Below are 20,750 nucleotides of genomic sequence, written 5' to 3'. Positions count from 1 at the left end.
TCAGGGGTGACCGCTTTGGGCCCCAAATAATCAAGCGCCTCATGTTTCCTATTTCGTGTGTACCTTTCGAAAAACTAATTATACTTTAAATCAATTTCAAACATAATTTAAGGTGTAGCTTAGTGGTAAATAGTTTAGGGAAATTTGGCCAAAACTCCCTAAAAACTTTGGCCTTTGGTTAAAAAGGATTGGACAATTTTTTATGGGCTTCAGCTCCCTGTGGCATTTTTGTAAATTATCTAATATAGGGAAAAGACAAAACTGACCTTATTGCAAACTAGTTTGCAAACCAGTTTGCAAACCAGATTGCAAACTAGTGCAAACCAGTTTGCAAATCAGTTTGCAAAGCTTTGCAAGGCAAACCAGATTGCAAACCAGTTTGCGAATCAGTTTGCAAATCAGTTTGCAAAGCTTTGCAAGGCAAACCAGATTGCAAACCAATTTGCAAAGTAGTGCAAACCAGTTTGCAAATCAGTTTGCAAACTAGTTTGCAAAGCTTCGCAAAATCAAACCCTAACAAAATAAGTAACTAAGAAGTAAGATTATATAAAATGTGAGGGTTTTTGGAAAATTTGAGGGTGTTTCTAAAATTTTCCTTTATACAAAGGTCAATTCAGGTATACAAAATTAAGGGATTTTTAGAATTGTCCTTCAAGCCTATTTCCAAACTTTTCATGGTGCCTAGAAGGAAAAAAAGATAACTTGTCTTTTTGACAAAAAAAAACAAAAAATTGGGTCTCCAGCCCAATTTCCTGAATAGTTTATATCTTGCGTAAAAGGTCAAGTGTTCGATTCTTACCCTTTGCATTGTTTAAATTTTATTTAATTTTATTCTAATATCTATCTTATGGGGCCCCCGATTTTTAATTTTGCTTTGGGTCCCCCAATATACTTGGGCCGGCCCTGCATATCCTGTGTTTTTTTTTTATGAGCAATCCATATCCTGTGTTGAAGGAGTGGACTCCCTCTGCTCTGCTATTTTTTTTTTTGCAGAAATAGTGGCCTATGAAATTACCATTTTACTCTTTGTCTTATTTGAAACGGTAAAAAAGATGGTAAATGAAAATGGTACACCTATCGATTTTTTTTGTCAGTATTATGTTTTTTTTGTTCAATGCAGAAAACAAAACCCGAAGTGAGTAAAAAGATAAAAAATAATATTAGAAATCTGACTTTTTAGTTAATACATACAACACAAAAAGTAGTTACCTCTGTATTTTTGTTAACGTAGGAGGTCATGGGTGAAGTTGATCACAGTTTAGGAGCCCAATAAAACCCTACAATATTTTATGAATATACTCATTTTTTTTTAACGTCTATGAATGTACTCCGCTACAATGCTACTTTACGTATACAATTTTTTTATTGTATCAGAGGGCAATCTATTAAATTTGACATTTTCAATACGGAACCAGTGGAATTATAACACTATGTGTCACCTCTCATCATTGAACTTTATGTGTTGTTTTCTGGTCCAAAGTAACTTTGTGTTGGAGTAATGAATACAAGGGTACAATTGTAACTTAAAGATGGTAGGAGATTAATGTGTATAAAGATGTTGCGGTTTATTTGGTGAATTAAGATGAAAGAGATATCTTTTGGTGAATTAAGATGAAAGAGATATCTTTTGGAACTATATCCTTTTTTTTTCTTTCTTGTTGAACAAGGGTGCTTCTAAAGGCATCGGGGCAAAAGGCTGTTAGCATCCAGAAATTTTATTGACTCGGGTCAATAGTCATTGACCCAAATTCTCTATAAGCACCGGTTTTAATGTGGATGACGTTCACCTTCATTTGCTTCTTGCATCTTCTTCTTCCAAAACAAAATGAATCCCAACTCATTTTTCTTCAAAACAAAATTTCTTTTCTTCAATTACATTAAGAAGACGTTCTCACCATTTAATTACTAAAACCTAAAGGCCCGCCATTTTAATTGAGTTTTTCATCTCAAAAGGAACCAAATGAAATGCTTTTGAACTTCTTGTACCTTAATTGTGTTATCATAGCTGCAAGAAAATAAAATATCCATATGTTGATGCCATTGAACCATCTTCACATCCTGTGAGTGTCCTTGCAAAACTGAAACATAGTCAAACTCATTCCCAGGTTGTACTTCCCAAATCCAAACAGATTTGCCTCGACTACATGTTGCAAGCAGGTTGTATCTTCCCACTCTAAAATGAAGTCAAAAGTATGTTATGGTTTTCACATCCGAATACCTTCTCTCTCTCACACTAAAATGCAAGTAATAGCTTGAGAGCCCTAGACCACAAACTCTGAGACGTCTAATTTTCCAATGGCACCCATGAAAAAATCAAGTTCATCTTCAACAAAGAATCGAATCAGAACCAACAACAATCCCAACCATCCAAGTTTGGTATCCAACATTTCTTTGAGCGTCACACCCAAAATTCCCAAAAACTTAAAAATGTTCAAACACCCGAAACATCTAATTCTATCGTTCAGCCTCAAACCACACCTCCTTCAACAGCTCAGACGAATTCTCCGGCTATTGACGTATCTCAAGGTTGTTTCGGTATTGCCACCGTTGGTGAGAGATCCGACACCATTGTCGTTGTTGCCTTTTGGACGACTTAGGGTTTTGCCTCGGCTTGGAGAAGAAGATGAGGAAGAAGCTTTTGATGGCTAATTAAATCACGTCAGAGAAAGTGTACATGGAGGAAGAGAGATTTTTGTGAGAGATGGATGGAGGGGTTAGGGTTAAGTCCACTTGAATGGTGCCTACATAGTTGGACGGTGCTAATAGAGAAAAGAGCGGTTGAGTCTGGTGCTAATAGAGATGGATGCTAACAGCTTTTCGGCCTGGAGCCTTTAGAAGCACCCGTTGAACAACTATATCTTTTGTTGGTTGGGGATGTTTGGATATGAAGCAAGAAAAAAGATAGTAGTACAAAAAGTGGGGGGACTGTTAAAAGCAAGATATACAAGAAGTCACATGAGACAGCTAGTTTCTCCCATCCCATGTGACTTAACTGACCAGCTGCCACCCTCTCTTCTTCTACTCAATCTATTTTAAAGGCCCCTCTTCACCTTCCCAAACCATGGTTAACCATGCCCTATTTAGACCAATGTTAACCATTATCTTATCAGACTCTCTGATCCCTCCCATATGACCACTTTGCTTAAATTAGGGGCAAAGCATTTTGTTTTTAATTCCAAACAAATTGACTCATAGTTCAACAAAAAAAAAAAAAAAAATTGACACATTCATCATTTGGGGTTTGGGTATGTTGGGATCTGATTCTACTTAGTTATACTTCACACACTCGTTTTGTCATATCAAATTTTATTTATGAAACCAAATATTCAACTCACCTGCTAAATCAGTTAGCATTTCAATTTACTTGATTTAAAACCTAAACATCAATGCAGTGACTAAATACTTTGGGCCATATAAAGGCGAACAAGGCAGGGCTTGATTCGGGGAGCCCAATCTACTCTGTTGACACTTCTAGTGACTAAGTAATCAAGACATGATATACCTCTAGCGATTGAATTTTTTTTGTTGAAATAGCGATTGAATTTAGATGTGGTGTTTTTTAACCTGTTCTAGGGAAGCTTTGACCCTTAAATTATGTTTTGTGCTCTTTGTGTAATTTTCATTTTGATTCATGGAATCATGTTTTCTTTCGCTGTTATTTCTCTATATCAGTCTTTGTTGCTTTTTTTTTTTTTTTTTTTTTGAGTGAAAGATAATATACCATATATCAAGTGTAACAATTACAATATAAAGTTGAGTTATCAAACAGAAGAACCAAATACTTAGTCTAGGCAAACCAATTCCAGGGCTGCGATTTCGTGTGCTAGCGTATTCGCGGTTCTTTTGACGCAAGTGAACTGGACATGGAACGTGGCAGCGTATCCCCGTAGCTCGCTAAGATGAACGGCTAGATTCCAAGGAACCGTCGGATCCTGATCCATTATGTATTCCCACAAAACCCTACAATCTAGTTCGAGTATAAATCCATCCATTCCCATCAGTTCCGCCGATTCTAACCCTAAGAGAACTCCTTTTATTTCACTATGAAGAGGGGATATTGGATCGAAGGTTGTTGTTGTGGAGAAGATGATGTTACCCTCCGAATCCCTAATTACTGCTGCTGCCGATCCTCCGTTGTTTCTGTACGACCCATCTGTGTTGATCTTATAGCTTCCATGAGGAGGTGGAATCCACTGATCTACCTGCATGAAAGGAAGGAAAGTTAGTTGTGAGCTAGGGTTTGTTGATTCAAAGTAAGAAACATCAAACTTTGTTGAGATCCAGCATCTGTTAAGATCTATTGGTTTATTATTGAAGATGAGATCGTTTCTAGATTTCCACCAATTCCAAAGTAGTGATGTGTAGGTAAGCCATAAGTTATCTCCTTCTCTTCCTTTTGTTAGTAGGTTCTGTAGATTTCCGACCGGATCTTCTGATAATTGTTGTAACAATGGGTCGTTTGTTGTCCTGATTAGGGCTTTGAACTTCGAACAGGAGCCAAATAAATGGTCCGAACATTCTGTCATTAGTGTCAAACAGTTATGGAAGAAGAAACGGGCAAATGCGAAATTGTTAATTGAGGATCAAACAGTTATGGAAGAAGAAACGGGCAAATGCGAAATTCTCTTGTTGTATGATTTTTATGTTAGATAAAACTCCCATTAGTGTCAGAGACAACCATCGCTGGAAACCCCTACCTTTATAAGTTTATATATTGCGAAAATCAAATTTGAAGGATGTTGCATAATGTGATGGTACATTACTCTGCCAACTTAACAACGTTCACCAAAATGTAGGTAGCAAAATAATTTAAGTATAGGTAACTTCGTAGTTGATCCACACGGATAGGTAGGCATAAACAAAAACATTTAAGAAAAGAACTAACACTTAGAGATGAACGATGTTAAGTTGATAAATAAAAGATAAACGAATAAAATAAATTTAACTATAGATGAAGTAAATTGGGCGAGTCTAGGAATGTATCATAATGTGTTCTACGACAATGTATGATTCTAAGGAACGCATCAACTATCATATATATTCCCAACACTAAAGTAAGCATTCAAATCATTACATTTTTCTGAAGATCATATCTATTCAAATAAACATCAGAAATGATCAGCAACAAATCATTAAAAATACCGCCTAATACTTAATTCTATGAGATGCCTGTAAAAATATATTAGAATAAAAAAATCAATATCACGAGCAATAGACTTCATAGACATTTGTCAAATAAACCATTCATGCTTGTATAACTGTTACAAAATCTGAGACGTGGTTCTAAGTCCTGGCCGAGACGCGTCCGAGCCGCCAAACCTCCTCCATCCAGGTCGTGTTCCAAATTTCCAATATAAAAGCCAACCTATAGGCCATCATGAATGGCCTGGGTACTTAAATATGGATTTTGGGCTACTTTGATAACGGGCTTGGGCTCTGGAGGCCCTGGACTATTACAGATCTTATACTGTACATCAAAACCCTCGGGCTTAGGACAGCTTTAGGTTTTACAACGGCTAGGAATTTTAAAACTCCATCCAATTATAGGTTGCCCTTCTTAACCGTTCGATCAGATGAGATCTTACGGTCAGTTTTAAAGTACAGAGAAGACCGTTGTAGAGATGCGTCTCTTCCCTTGTTTCAAAAGGCCTAGCTCCGTCATTGTTTTTGCTCCTCACCGCTTCCATTAGAGAGTAAAGAAGGTCAAGTTTTTAGAGAGAGAGAGAGAGAGAGAGAGAGAGGGAGAAGATCGCAAGAAGGGTTAAGGAGATCCAGTAGTTCTGATCATCGTAGAAGGTGTTTTTCTTATACAGATTCATTAAGAAGAGGAAATGGCAACAAGACAAATCGTTCCACAGAGTCAAAGAGGTAAAATTTCTTCTTGTTTTCAATCAAAACCCTAAAACCCATCATTATGTTTCTTTGATGATCTTTATTTCTTTTTATGTTGATTTTGTTTGGTGGGTGTTTCTTTGTTGAAGAACTTAAATATCTTTTTTTTTTTCCTTTTAATCTTTTAGATTCTTCACTGAATATCAACCCTTCCAGTTTTTTTTATCGATCTTGATCCTTACCCGAGTTCTTTCTTCTATGTAATCTCCATTTGTTAAATTGTTCTTGGGTATTTAGTTTGATTATTTCACAAACAGAGATCTTGATTTCCCCTTCTGATATTAGGGTTAATTGGGTCTCTTAAAGTGTATTGGTTTTTTATTTATCTTTGATTGAATGATCTCTTCTGGGTCCTTTTCGATTTTGCATCTTGGGGGTTTAAGATCAAGATAGAAATTCTTTTCTGGGTTTTGGTGGAACATTTCAGATGTGGCAGCACCTGGTATAGCCAAGCCAAAAGCTGGGGCACAAGGAGCTCAAAGAAAGAACAGAACAGCCCTTGGAGATATTGGGAATTTAGTCACTATTCCTGGTGTAGACGGGAAACCAGTACCGATTAATCGACCCATCACTAGGGGTTTTTGTGCACAGTTACTTGCCAATGCACAAGCTAATGGAGCAGAAAATCACAAGGTAAAAACTTGAATAATCCCAAACAAACAAAAAAAACCCAACTTTTTCCCCCCTAAATTTCATCTGATCAAATTCATTTTGTTATCTTTTTTCTAACAGAAACAAGTTCCTGTAATTTCTGATGGAGCTGTTGTTGCAAAAAGAGTAGTACCAAAGGCAGTACCCAAGAAGGTTACAGTTGTAGCCAAATCGAAACCAGAGATAATCGAAATCAGCCCCGACAAGGAAGAAGAAGAGATTAGAAATGAGAAACCCAAAAGCCATAGATCATCAAGGAAGAAAGTTCAGACCTATAGTTCAGTTCTAAGTGCTAGAAGCAAGGTCTGATTTCTCTCAATCATTCTGGATTACTTCCTTGGATTATTGACAATTAATGGGTCTTTCTTGTTTATCTTGGATTACTTAGGTTGCTTGTGGTATAACCAGCAAACCCAAGGACCCCATTGTTGACATCGACGGCGCAGACGCGGATAACCAATTGGCGGCTGTGGAGTATGTCGAAGATTTATATAGCTTCTACAAACTAGCAGAGGTAATATATTTATTTATATAGGGTTTTTAGGGTTCATGTTATCATTGTTCAAGTTTACATATATACATGTCTTTTATATGCAGAGTTCAAGTCAAGTTCATGACTACATGGCCACCCAGACACATATTACAGAGAAAATGAGGATGATTTTGGTAGATTGGTTAATCGAAGTTCACAACAAATTTGAACTTACCCAGGAAACCCTTTATCTTACAATATACATAGTTGATCGATACTTGTCGATGAATGTAATTCAAAGGAGAGAGTTGCAGTTACTAGGCATTAGTTCCATGCTCATAGCTAGCAAATATGAAGAAATTTGGGCACCAGAGGTAAAAATATCATCTAATTTCTTAGTTTTGGTATATTACTTAAAGATCGAAGGACTAACTGCAATCTGGGTCGGAATTGTTATAGGTAAATGACTTCGTCTGTATTTCGGATCGGGCATATAGCCGAGAACATATACTAGTCATGGAAAAATCAATCTTAGGCCAGCTTGGATGGACTTTAACTGTACCTACTCCTTATGTGTTCTTGGTGCGTTTCATCAAGGCTTCCATGGCAGATAAGGAGGTAAAACTAATGCTTCTGATTCTTGATTTATCAACTCTTAATTTGTTTCTGTTTATAGATATATCAATTCTTAATTTGTTTCTGATTCTTGATTTGCTTAAAATATAGATGGAGAATTTGGTCTATTTCTTGGCCGAGCTAGGCATAATGCAATACGATATGATAAAGTACCGTCCATCGATGTTGGCTGCTTCTGCAGTCTATGCAGCAAGATGCACACTGAACAAGGAACCCCACTGGAACGAAACCCTTAAGCTTCACACGGGCTTTTCCGAATCACAGCTAAGGTAAAATTTCTGGTTTCAACTTTCTTCTTCTGGTACCAATTCCTCGACTCTTTACATGTGAAGAGAAGTGTAATTTGATGAAGGTATAATCTTATTGACCCGTATCGTATTTCTCTTTGACAGAGATTGTGCAAAGCTATTGGTGAGCTTTCATTGTGGCGCTGCAGAACATAAGTTGAGGGTTGTGCACCGGAAATATTCGAGCTCTGAGCACTCTGCTGTTGCTTTACTTTCCCCAGCCAAAAATCTGTTGGCTTGATTCCATATGTAAATCTAATGTTTGGTAGAAACAGAGTAGTGAGAAAAGCCTTTTCTTTAGGCTGTTTTGATTTGCTTTATTGTGTACTTGTTGAGTCCGAAAACAAAGGGCTTTTGCTTATTATAATGCAGAGTCAACAAAGTTTGAGATTTTCTTCATTCATGTTCTTGTAGCATATTTCTATATGAACTTGCTATAACAGTTTTGGTTGCTAATAACTACGACCGATCTTTCAAAAACAATATGAAAAATAGGCTTCATTCTTTGTGACAAGTCAGTCAAATAAGATCCCCAGACAAGCCAATCAAGTCAGATTTAGACGACGAGAAAAAATGCCCATGTAGACTAAGGGACCTAGAAGGATAATTCCTCATGAAAGAACCTTTTCCTGGTATAAGTGCACGGCCGACACAGCATCTGTTCTGAGGCAAGGAATGGAGATGCTCATCTTGAACGGGTATTCGAGACGAAGTAGGCAAAGAAGAGAAGTGTCTAAAAGCTAAACCCTTATATCTTACAGGCAAGATCATCCTCCCTTCATGACATACTTCCTGAGACCAGGAATGTGGATGTAGTAACGCTTCCAATCTATGTTTGCAGAACCAAACCCAAGGCTCCTTCTTTCCTTCTCCATCAACTTATGTATGTTTGTATTATAAAAACTGATTCATAACGAATAACATTTTTCAGTGATTTGGATGTTTAGATCATGTAAAAGGCACTTGAGTTGTTTTTCTCATTGAAATTCACATTCACGTTTCAAATTCGTCGATAGCGTATGGCTCATATATAATTTAGCCAATTACGTCCATTGTTCAGCTGATTTCTTGCATATAACATTAAGTCTCCTTGACTATTTTCCTTGGGATGCAACAAGAGCAAGAACTCTTCCGTTATGTTGAACTGTGTCTTTCCAAATGTGAGAAGAATAATCACACAGAACTAAAGAGCTTCATTTTGAGAACATTTATAGGTCTTCCTCTCGAGTTCATGAAGGTGAATGAGCTGAAGGCTTGAAAGAGCTAGCAAGATTTTCACACTAGAGGGTTTACATAAGATGATGCAATTTGGTAGATATTTATTCCTGGCTTTCCGATTGACCCGTGCTTTACCATGGCTGCCAAGGTTGCATTAACGACCATATCAGCTGGAACATACATTGTCGACTCGGGCTTATGAGTATACTCGGTCAGATATATGAACATTCATTATGTGTATGGATCATGTGACATAACTGTTGGGTGAGACCTGTTGATATTGGTCGAAAATGTCTTGATGAAAACTTACCCTCGATCCCGAAGCTAACTTCTTTTCAGCTTCAACATCCAACACTGGTAAAGAACTTGAAAGTCATTTTTCACTACTCACACAAATCAAAGAACAACTAAATATAAAGACATTTTGGAATTTATTTCAGTTTTTTTCCTTGGCAACTTAACGCTTCCCTTTACTTAAATGAGACAAATGCGGTACGAGAACAAGGTTTGTAAAATCTAACTAGTGCCCTAAAATGGTGAGTTGTTTAGCCTTTGCCACTCCCAAAAAAAATTTCATTTTTCGTTCTCAATAATTTTCGAAGAACAAACAATAACAAAATGCACTATCAGAATTAAATCAAACACTGAGAAGAAGGCTAAACAGACGCTCTGAAATAAATAAGAATAAACAAGAATCTCCTTATATCCCTCTACAAATCCCATAAATAACTTAAGAACATAAAACAAAAAAGAGGAAAAACAATAACAGATGTTTGGGTGGTAAACGTTACATATTCTTTTTGAGCGTATCAAGAAACTCGGCATTATAGAGCTTTCCCTCAGTCATATTTTATATTACATATTCTTCTGGAGTTTCGCCTCTCCATCAAGTGAAAACATAGAAGATTGATCCAATACACAGCTCTGGAAAGAATTCTGGACTACTTCACTGCTGTTAAACAGTCAACCATCTAGTGAGATTAAGATATTTGCCTCCGCATAAGCAACGCCCTAACTCGTATACAGCTAGATTAAAGGAAATAATCAGGAGTTCTTCGAGTCACGTCAGGCTCTCCTCTCCTTGGAGCTGGTTCAAACTTCACAAGAACAACCAAACCATATCCGTCCAAGAGTCAGCTTCGGCATATTATATAACCCAACCAACACACCCGTGTGCGTGTTTCGACACATGTATAGACATATATATATTATATAAAACGAGTAAGAAAGAGAGACCTGAATAAATGTGTGCCCTCTGCAGTCATCAACTTCCAATATGGATGCCATGTTTCCACAACGGTAACAATAGTTGGGTGCACTAAATATGGTTACCACCTTTTGCTCCTGTAACAACCAATTCAAATCCAAACCTTATACTTCCTATCAAAAAAGTCAAAAACAAGCGAAAGAATCTTTCAAGAAATGTTGGAATGCATCGTTACATGTCCCCAGTTGTATCCCTCCATGACTAGTTGATGAGCTCGGGCTATGAGCTTTAGACTGTTGGTATGGTTAAATTGCTCAGATATGTCCTGTGATACCGAGAAAAAATATAAGCAATTTAGATAGGATGTAAAAGAAAAAGATAAGTCAATGAAAGAAGAGAAGTTGAATAGGGAGAATTTTACTTGACCAAAAGTATATCCAGCTCCACGGGGCGATATACCCCAACCACATCGATCATCAGGATCAGACCATAGAAGGTCACACATAGGACCTTCATGAGGAACTTCTTGAACACGATCAAAGTTCCGTATATTGTCAAGGGTCTCAATAGATGGGGACAGTCCACCATGCAGGCAAAATATTTCTGATTCAACCTTTAGAAGGATCGAGAACAAAAGGTTTTAGAATTTCTAATGCAAGTATGCTGCCAATGTTTACAGTTAGGAAGCAGTGAAAATAAATTCATATATATATTTTCTGGAAAAAAAAAACTAAGATCATTAAGTTTTATAGGTGCTTGACTTTTCTAGATCTGAATCGGAATCTGACTCGGGTTTATCATATTTTACATGTTTATCATGAAAATGGAAATTAACTTGTAAACATATTATCAGACATGAAAACGACAATTTCAATGAAAACAGCAAGTGGGATGTATTGACTAAATGTAAATTGTACAACTTGACAATATCAGTAACATGTAAGTTTCCTCAATAGACTAATGCCCTCAAAAAATCCATTTAATATGTAAGGATTTCTATTCTTTACAGTGAGCATCTGAAGGGAATACTACACCTGAAAATACTACTTTCACATAAATATATTACTCCATCAGAACAAACTCTTAATGAACGGGTCCTCTAATAAATAACAAAGAACTTCTGAACATGAGCCTTAGACATTAAAACAGGTGTCATATAGATGTAAACTAACACAAGAAGAAAATCCCATGCGGAAACTTTCAGAAGACATCAATAGACCACTCATGATACCATATTAGAATTAAGGAATAAGCAAGGTTACGCGTAAGACAGTAGAACAAAGATAATTGTAGTAGTACTCACCAAGGCTGTTAATGGAAAATAGTCAAAAAGATCTGTGAAGATCTTCCAAACATTAGCATTGCCATACCTACAAATAAGCAGCAAAGCGTCAGATTCTAGTTTTAAGTAGGAAAGAGGTCATACAGCCATAATGTTAAGTTGTTAAGACACAAATCCAAACAATACCATTCTCATGGTACCAAATATAATATAATCACCAGAGAGTATAACCTACTCCATCAGAATTAATTATATATTTTGCAATAAAAACTAAAAGCCAAGAAAATGGGAAGCTTACACATTTATTCCATCAGAAACCTACACATTTGGAAGAAAATGAACTCATTCAAATAAAACCAGCAGATAAAGTAATTTTTTATTAGCACGTGACGTTCACACCAGCATAACATATTATTAACACAGACAGAACAACCAACTGGTAATTTTTATATATGCGAAAAAGATAGTGCGTTCCAAATAGCCACTGCATTCATCACAAAACAAACTTTCATACCCAATTCTACGCAAACAAACATTCAATCCAACGTCTCAAATGTTGGAGACTGCAGAAACAACACACGAAAAAAGAGCCATAATTCGTCTGATGTGGACCGAGACATAGCGAGAGAAAGAGATAGTGTGAGGTGGCCAGTGGTAGGAAATGGTGGTGTGGTCTGTGGTGGTGGACAGGTGAAGATGAAGATTAGGGGTCAAAAACAATCTGAGTGAATTTTTGGGCTAGAAAAATAAATATGCCCCCTCAGTCAACCTTGATTGACTAAGTTTTTTTCCCTCGTAAACTTTTTTGCAGATTACATCAGTATGTATAGATTAGAACATGATTGATTACCTATAATTACATTTGTTACACGTGTCTCTCACACATAATAAGCAAATAACTATATTCAAAAGCAAATAACTGCTCACAACGGAAAATAACTAATCAAAATAAATAAACCATAAAAACGTTAGAAAAAAAAAATCTTCCTAACTAATCAGCAAGTGGACCCGAAGTTGTCCACATCACCGTCAAACACTCAAATCTTCCAAAATTACCGAAGTGAAACTGGGTCTAAGCAAATGAACTAGTTCTGAACACGAGAACAACTAATAAGATGGCCACAACCTCATGCTAAGGGATGTGACTTTGTGGCGAAGACAATAAACATGTTAATATGTTATGTATATTGCTGTACAAAGAGCACCAAGGACTAACTATTAACAACATACAACCCCCCAGATAAAGTAGCTAACACTCTAATTAGGTGAAGAGAAGAAACTATAAGTAGTTTTGTACTGAAATCCCCATTGACATTAACATGAGAGCAAGAAAACTCACTTCCGTAGGCATTCGTCATAAAACCCATAAACTTGTGTAATCTGCGAAGTAATGGTGAACAAGTATTTAGCATGGCCCGTCAAATAAATATTTAGTTCCAAACAAAATGGAAGAATACTTTATTTTGATACTTCGAATAAATATATTGATTTATGAAGTTTTACAAGAAGATACAGACTATTATATTATAGTTGTATATATGTTACTAGATGATATTCCCCAATATATCACCTACAGAAAACACAAATTCCTTTTACAAGAGAAACACAGATTATCACCTAACTCGGTGGCTCAGCCGAGTCTCGTCTAGGGAGAGAGCCGAGACGAGACCCGAGATTCTCGGCCACCTTAGCTGAGACAGACTGCACAGCTTTTGTACCTTCGCATCTACCTCTACGAACAGACTATTCAAAACCCAACAAGCAGTCTAATCTTAATCAGTTGAAAGAAAATACCTGACGACTTTCATGATTCCCTCTAAGAATAGTAATTCTTTGATGGTAACGCACTTTCAAAGCTACCAGCAGCTGTACAAACAATGAAGTTGATACCATTAGTAGCAATAATATCAAATCACTATATCAGAGGTCAAAACAAACTGACAATGCACAAGCATCTTCCAAGACCTTTCACAACACTGTTGTATGTTTTTTTTTCCACAAAGCTTTTAAAGAATTAAAAAGTTGAAATGCCAAAAATATTAAATTTTTGTTATGTTTCAGCCAACCATGTATGCAAAAAAAAATATCGAAATGCATCAGTTATTTCATTATTGTAGGCTCAAACAAAAATCGATATTATGCATTCCACTGTCAATTGTCAATTACTAGCTAAAAGGAAAGTCTAATTGCACCTTCCCAGTAATCATCAGCAGAGAAACCATATGTTCAGCGAATAAGAATCCATTTGTCCAAACAAAACAAATTAGCAAGCATTATTACCTACTAGCAAAAACACCCTAAAATGGCACAAATAAAAAAAAGCATCAGTGCCCAATCATTGCGAAAAGATGAAGTTGTTTCTTAAACTATAAACAGTTAATCACATGATATTTTATTACCACACACATCCATAATCTAGTTGGACTTACCGTTACAGTTTCGACAGAGTAATACCCACGATCAACGTAATCTCCCATAAACAGGTAATTTGTATCTGGGCACTACCGATGAAAAACAGAGAGACCATAAGATTCCAAGCTTAACATCAAACAATAATGAAAGCATAAACAGAAAAAAGGTAAGATTTATGTAAATTTCATACACTACTACTTACATGAGAAGATCAAATAAACAAAATTATTAAAAAAAAAACTTCTAAAAAGACTTAAACATTAAATAGTCCTGGAAATGGTACTTTTATTTTATGTGAGCATTTATGCTGAATAAAAATACACCAACTTCCACCTTATTTCGGAAACTGAACCAATTTTACAAAATTGAAATGCAAGAAAAAATATATATTGTACACATCATGGGCGCGAAATCAATTAGATCCATTATTACATTAATCTCTTCTATACATTGATTTTTTTTTGAAACTTTGAATGTATGTATTGATACTAAGTCATTTCTCCTAAATAAACCAATCTTACATATCCTCTTTCCTCTATCCATAAACCAAACCCTTCCCAGATATTTTCTCTGTAAATTTCATTCCCCCTCTCTCTGTAAAACTGGTTTTGGATTCCCGCTACTTTGTACTTTCTAACTATTTTTGGCGTCTAAATTTGAATGATGTTATGAGTCTTTCGTTTAATATTGTGTTCAATTCAACTCTTGTAATTGATTCACGTTGTAAGTTCACATTGTACAATTTATGAATAAAAAGAAGCCTTTAAAATACACTTCTTAGTTTACCTGTTCAGACTCTAATATCTAACGAAATGGTCCGTGCCAAAGGCACAGGTTATGCCTAGTGATTAGTAAATTAAGAAAACAAAAACAAACGAAAGGCAAATTTGTAGAAATATAGACCACTTAAGAAAGGAAACTTCTCCGTGATTACATTTATAAAAGGCTATTTCTGAGTGCATATGTGTCGAGGTTGATAGTAAATGCATAGACAAAACATAAAAGATATACAGATACAGACAGAACAAATACCTTTCCCCCAATTCGAAAAAGTTCTGCGAGATCATGAAACTGCCCATGAATATCACCACAGATTGTAACAGGGCTTTTTACAGGCTGTAGAACGTAAAAATAATTAGATGTGTGAACTTTTATGATTTGGCATGGTGCATACAAAAGATTGATAGAAGAATATCTATGTGCAAACTGCAAGAACAAACATGGGCATGAAGCACCAACATAAAAAAGATCATCTAAACGTAAGACTATGTCTATAATATATCCATCCACTAAGGGTATTAGTACAAACAAGTTTAGCCAATTAAATTTCATCCACGTAAGAACTTCCTACACATGTATAGTACAAAGCAACTGTTTTCACTAACCGTAGCAAAGAAAGAGACTTCACACAATCCAAAATATGAAGAAATAAATAAGCCTAAAATAGAATATTCTAGATCAATGAAGCGAGGATTTGGGCCGACACAATAAGAACTAGGGTTCATGAATTGGGTCATTACCAATCAAGATATCATGCTTAAAAAAATCGATGATAAGTAGATGCGGACATCTCCTCAATGTCCTCATACATAAACCATGAGAAATTAGGTGGAACTTCAACAACTACAGCGATCCATCACTCCCAAAAGGCAACTTATAATATATACTACCACCAAAACCGACGGAAACAATAACACAACAAACTAAACAAGGTTAACCTTCTTCATATAATATACGGTATGTCGGTATCTAATGAATCATGCATCAACCACGATGAAAACATCTTATTTCGGGACATTTCTTATGCTAAATCCTGGACAAGGCAGAAGTGCAGAACTAGCTTGTTATTTCAACAGTTTTTTCCAACTTTATTTGTTGGATTTGTTGATATAGATAGAGAACAAAATTGCAGAAACCTAATAACCCCCAAGTTGTGTGTTTTTTATTATTAGTCTAAACTCTAAAGGTAAAACATTGTCATCTCTGAGTCCAACAATTACTGGTTCTAGCTCAAAGAGAATTAATAGTTAAAACATTTCTTATTAACCTGAGATATGTAGCGAGAAGATAGAACAACAAATTAACATTTTATGGGGAAAGAATCAAAAGATTTACTACCCTATAAGAGAGATGAGAAAACAAAGAGCCACACCTGCACATTGCTCTCCTCCATCAAGATCTCCTTAGCCTTCTCACATAATCCCCTGACCTACATCAGGAAATAATATAGACTATTGAAAGCTTAATATCACTCTCAGAAATTACAGAACGCATTTATTAGTAGAGAACACGAATAGGAAACTAGTTAAAATAAATTTTCTAAGCCAAAGTCTGTTTGAATGCCAACAGCTTCAACCACTATGAATCGGCAACCTCTCTAGATTCTACAATTACGACTCAATCTCAGCAGCCGTGAAATATTCGAACATTTTCCATTAAAACATTACAGGTTTAGAGAAATACAGTTCTCTGATTGATTTCTTGATTCAAGAGTAATACGTCCAATCCTTGTATCTATCATGAAAGCTCCTAAATATATTATACTAGTTGCACAATCTCAACATAAGTACAGAACACAACCCAAAATAACCAAATTCTGGAGACGATCTGTCATACCAACCAAAAAAAATGTATTTCCTTTTGATCAAACCACTATCTTGGGACCTGACCCTAAACCTAAATTACCTAATACAATCAAGGTATGGAAGAAAACGATCAGGATAAAAAGTTTAGAAAACTAGGGCAAAATCACATTTATCCACCGGTGGAACAAGTAAACAAAAGCTAAACTCAAAGATCACTACGAACATGAGAAAAGTTGTGATTAACCAAAGCCGATCCATAAGTTAATGATCTTAATCGGAGTATCTCAAACTTCAGTGAACAAAAATCTGGAAGGCGATCGTTTGATGAAACAACCACTAATCAGATTCAAAACTACGAGAAGAGCGAGAGAGAGAGTGTGTGAAGAGAAATGAGGAGAAAATACGAACCTCAGGCTCAGACAAGGGTTTGCACTGCATAAGCTGAGCAATCTGTTCGTCGAGATTGCCATGGGAGTTGGAAGGAACTGAATCCATCTATGCTTGTTTAATCAAACAAAAATCAGTAAAACCCTAACCCTAATTTTTGTCGTCTCCGTCTCTCGGTGGAGAGAGAGAGAGAGAAAGGTGGGTTTTTTGGTGGGGAAATCTAGAGAGAAAGAGACCCCTCGTTCGTTATTGAACACGTCTTTCTTGATTGGTGTTCCAAAAGGATAGTATAATACTATCTGGTGGATTGTACTTGTTTTTTTTTCCTTTTGTTTTTTTGGAATTTGAATTCCACCTAGGAAAGTCATTACAATGACCTTGATACATCAAAGATGTAGTAAGCACGGCAGCTGCCCGATTAAACAAGAACAAGCCTAACACTCAAGTCCTCAAGATCCCGTTGATCCGTTGTTTATATTCCTAACCCACATACTCCCAAGATTCTATTATTGATCTCCCAAAAAAAAAAAAATTATTATCGACCAACCAATTTTTAATAAATTTCGTCTAAAAAAAGTGAAAGGTATTCAAGACTCTTGTGAGTACGTTGGGGGCTAGGCTCCGGCCACTTTGAGAGCTTTGGGTGATTGGCTCGTTAGTCCAAAACTCCCCACATCGTGAGTTCAATCCGACTTTGAGAGTTTTGGGTTCCCCGCACCGCTCTTGCTTGCCAGAACTTTAATCCACAATTCAATGGTTGAGTCGAAAGACAAAACACACAAGAATCACCTCATTCTTCTCAAAACGCAAACCTATCTAGTATCTCGACCCAGCTGCAACAAGTTGTTACGAGTAATCATTAACTCACACCATAGTTAGGGAAAAGCTGGAATGGTAATTTAGACATGCTCACAGTAGAAATACAAATTCAAGCTATATCAGTTTCACCTCAAAAGAGAACGTAACATAATTTCTTTGGATGAAAAGTTCACCACTTTCCGAGTAGTAGCTTTGGTCTACCTGGCTTTCACCAACACAAAGACTCCTAACCCCAAAAAAAAGTATTGTATCTCTACCCATCAAATTATTTGCTCAAACATATACAAACTAGGGTTCAAAAGACATCAATAAACTACAACCACACATCAGCCAAGGAGAATCTTTATAATCCAAGAATGTTTTTCCACTGAAGGTCTTATGAATGTTCACTCAACAGATAGTTCGAATATCAAAATAAAACATAATTGTTCTGCCACAATATTTTCCTAAACATAAATGCTCTCCGAGTTTCTTCCCTGTTAGGGATCATGCCATATACCAATATTGTATCAGTCGTGCAGCGTTCCAAGAATGTCTTCGTCTCTATAGAGATGATACCTGGAAAAAATCCAAGAAGAAAATTCATTATCTTGATCAGGATTCAATATCACAATAATTTCAGTAGATGCATACGCCTCAAGGTACATCACAAGGCAAGACAGTATCTTTCACCTCGAGGTGTACGCATCTACAGAAAATATAAACTCACAAGCATCGTATAAGTTTATGAATGTCCATTCAACAAATAGTTCTAACATCCAAATAAAACTCAAGTGTTCTAACAAAAAGATACGGTATCATCTTTTTCATCTAAAAATATCAGTGTGGGTATTTTGCTTATAGAGGCATACACCTAAATGCTGTGTTTTGCTTTTCTTAATGCAACTTGCTATGAGGCGGGAAAACGTTTTACTTTACATTGTTCACAATAAATGGTATCTTAAGAGAAGAAAACAGTGCAAACATACAATGTAAAACTACAACAAGCTTTGTCAAATGTACCATATTACGTTGGTGTCATTGGGTCAATTACTCAATTTAGTAGTGTCTGGTTGCCAAAACTAAGCAACAAAAAGGATGAAGCCTCTGACAAATATCTAAGCTAAACCTAGAATACCATGGAGGGTTTATTTCTATCATTTTACATATCACTTCAACTTCGAGCTAAATATGTTGTTTGAGTCTTCAAGAAGGCTTAAAAGGGTTGACTCAGTCCACATCAGATAAAAAATAGAAGACACAATGTCTACAGAAGGATTGTAGGGCAATGAGCATAAAAGCATTTCAAGTGAATAGCTTCAATAACTCAAAACCTTTCTTGTTCTTGCAGAAGATCATATATAGCTGAACTACATAACTGGGGTATCAGATAAATCATGCCAGACTTCCATAAAGAAACTATGCCAGTCTAGTAGTGCTTATGTGATTACTTGTGGATTTGATTTACCCTATTTATGGACTACATATACTTGTACTAGTACTACCATTGAATAATATACAAGTTCTTCATAAAATTAGAACCATTGATTGTATCTAATCATTGATAAAAATTGAAATTCAACTTCGAAAAACTCGACAAAAAGCTAATCTATTACATGGGTTATAACTAGAAAGATAAGACAAAAAAAGCAAAATGATATTGAAAAGAAATCAAAGTGCTTACTCTTTTTCACCAAGCTTAACTTCAGTTCCCCCATATTCGGGTAAAAGAACTGTCTCTCCTTCTTTTACACTAACCGTAATAAACTTGCCATCTCTATCACGAGCACCAGGACCAACAGCAACAACTTTTCCAGAGTTCAACTACAAAAATGATCAAATAAGTATAAAAAAAACCCTAAAAGACCCAAAACTACAGTATCAGAATACAAAATCAACATCATACAAAAGCAAATACTTAGATCAGGAAAGGTAAAAACACTGAGAATTCCGAAATCAAGTGATTCAAGGAAATGATTATATCAATACTTAGAAAGAAAAACATTGATAGAAATTTGTTACCTTGTTCGTTTTTTCTGGAAGTAAGATTCCAGCAGTGGTTCGGGACGGAGGAACGATTTTCTCCACCAAAATGCGATTCAAAGAAGGAATCAAGCGCTTCGCCATTGATTTCTACAGAGAATTCTAGAGAGAGAAAGTAGATGATCAGATCCTTCTCGACGTGGGAGGGCAAGGGGTTTAAGGAGAAGTTAAAATGATCAGAAGCTTCTCGATGGTAGGGTTTAACACTGCCCTATTATATTAATGGGCTTTTTTTGTATTTGAGCTTCACAGTTGGGTAATTTTATATAGACACCATTTTAACTTGGGTTATTTACCAAATAACCCCCAACTTTATGACTAGCTTCATGCCTAACCTTTATAAGTCCGTTAACTAGTCATCACCTCTTTCTCCTCCATCTCATCACATCTATCTGCCACCTCATCATCTTCACCAGCGAAAGTCGCGCTATCGGCCAATTTTTCGGTCGGCAACCTTCAAACATAAAAATAAAAATTCTCTCTCTTCTTCCTCTCTCTTCCTCTCCTGTTCTCATTTTCTTTCTTTCTCTCCCTCGAAACACTCCGGCGAAGGGGTTTCCTTCGCCGAAGATCTAGTGAACCAGATTCGATAGACTCAAAGGTCTGTCAAACAAACCTTCAATGGTATGTTCGAACCAGACCCTTGGCAAAAGGAAACCCCTTTGTCGGAGTGTTTAAAGAGAGAGAACAAGAGAGGAAAAGAGGGAAGAAGAAGAAGAAGAAGAGAATTTTTTTTATTTTTAAATTTAGGAACTTCTATTTATCCCAGATACGAGATAACTACAAGGGAAACCCTAATCACGAATAGGAGAAACTTCTCTAAACGGTGTATCATCACCGCCTAATCTCGATTGTCTAATCACAGTCGGTCTAACTAAGC

General features: G+C 36.2%; 3 protein-coding genes across 3 annotated transcripts; 1 reads left to right on the top strand and 2 right to left on the bottom strand.

The window, feature by feature from the left end:
* Positions 1-5,493: 5,493 nt before the first annotated feature.
* Positions 5,494-8,337, top strand: LOC147541895 (G2/mitotic-specific cyclin S13-7-like). The gene is made up of 8 exons (XM_086633620.1): positions 5,494-5,868; positions 6,320-6,525; positions 6,625-6,846; positions 6,932-7,057; positions 7,141-7,389; positions 7,475-7,633; positions 7,742-7,920; positions 8,044-8,337. The coding sequence occupies exons 1-8, from the start codon at positions 5,832-5,834 to the stop codon at positions 8,177-8,179; spliced, it is 1,314 nt and encodes a 437-aa protein (XP_086489746.1). The 5' UTR covers positions 5,494-5,831; the 3' UTR covers positions 8,180-8,337.
* A 1,471-nt stretch (positions 8,338-9,808) lies between these two features.
* LOC147541894 (serine/threonine-protein phosphatase PP2A-2 catalytic subunit-like) lies at positions 9,809-17,577 on the bottom strand. The gene is made up of 11 exons (XM_086633621.1): positions 17,051-17,577; positions 16,210-16,266; positions 15,090-15,173; positions 14,075-14,146; positions 13,440-13,511; positions 12,985-13,025; positions 11,667-11,733; positions 10,785-10,976; positions 10,599-10,688; positions 10,393-10,500; positions 9,809-10,253 (listed from the first exon to the last, which is right to left on the bottom strand). The coding sequence occupies exons 1-11, from the start codon at positions 17,135-17,137 to the stop codon at positions 10,188-10,190; spliced, it is 936 nt and encodes a 311-aa protein (XP_086489747.1). The 5' UTR covers positions 17,138-17,577; the 3' UTR covers positions 9,809-10,187.
* A 597-nt stretch (positions 17,578-18,174) lies between these two features.
* On the bottom strand, positions 18,175-20,109 carry LOC147541893 (10 kDa chaperonin, mitochondrial-like). The gene is made up of 3 exons (XM_086633622.1): positions 19,850-20,109; positions 19,512-19,651; positions 18,175-18,406 (listed from the first exon to the last, which is right to left on the bottom strand). The coding sequence occupies exons 1-3, from the start codon at positions 19,952-19,954 to the stop codon at positions 18,358-18,360; spliced, it is 294 nt and encodes a 97-aa protein (XP_086489748.1). The 5' UTR covers positions 19,955-20,109; the 3' UTR covers positions 18,175-18,357.
* Positions 20,110-20,750: the final 641 nt, after the last annotated feature.

The sequence above is a fragment of the Eschscholzia californica genome, unplaced genomic scaffold (genome assembly GCF_041429995.1).
Source record: "Eschscholzia californica isolate CP2 unplaced genomic scaffold, dmEscCali1.0.p SCAF_4, whole genome shotgun sequence".
Classification (NCBI taxonomy): domain Eukaryota; kingdom Viridiplantae; phylum Streptophyta; class Magnoliopsida; order Ranunculales; family Papaveraceae; genus Eschscholzia; species Eschscholzia californica.
Note: the sequence above shows the minus strand (reverse complement) of the source record. Positions and strands in the feature narration are given on the sequence as shown.

What these genes read in the sequence shown, in the direction of transcription:
- LOC147541893 (XM_086633622.1), bottom strand. Translation starts at nt 19,954, where the DNA reads ATGGCGAAGCGCTTGATTCCTTCTTTGAATCGCATTTTGGTGGAGAAA. An exon ending in TTCCAGAAAAAACGAACAAG is followed by an intron (nt 19,652 to 19,849) that starts GTAACAAATTTC and finishes TCATTTTTGTAG; the next exon opens with TTGAACTCTGGAAAAGTTGT. An exon ending in GTTAAGCTTGGTGAAAAAGA is followed by an intron (nt 18,407 to 19,511) that starts GTAAGCACTTTG and finishes GATTTTTTCCAG; the next exon opens with GTATCATCTCTATAGAGACG.
- LOC147541894 (XM_086633621.1), bottom strand. Translation starts at nt 17,137, where the DNA reads ATGGATTCAGTTCCTTCCAACTCCCATGGCAATCTCGACGAACAGATT. An exon ending in TTTTTCGAATTGGGGGAAAG is followed by an intron (nt 14,147 to 15,089) that starts GTATTTGTTCTG and finishes TTTCATCGGTAG; the next exon opens with TGCCCAGATACAAATTACCT. An exon ending in ACTCTGTCGAAACTGTAACG is followed by an intron (nt 13,512 to 14,074) that starts GTAAGTCCAACT and finishes TTGTTTGTACAG; the next exon opens with CTGCTGGTAGCTTTGAAAGT.
- LOC147541895 (XM_086633620.1), top strand. Translation starts at nt 5,832, where the DNA reads ATGGCAACAAGACAAATCGTTCCACAGAGTCAAAGAG. An exon ending in CGTTCCACAGAGTCAAAGAG is followed by an intron (nt 5,869 to 6,319) that starts GTAAAATTTCTT and finishes GGAACATTTCAG; the next exon opens with ATGTGGCAGCACCTGGTATA. An exon ending in TTTTCCGAATCACAGCTAAG is followed by an intron (nt 7,921 to 8,043) that starts GTAAAATTTCTG and finishes TCTCTTTGACAG; the next exon opens with AGATTGTGCAAAGCTATTGG.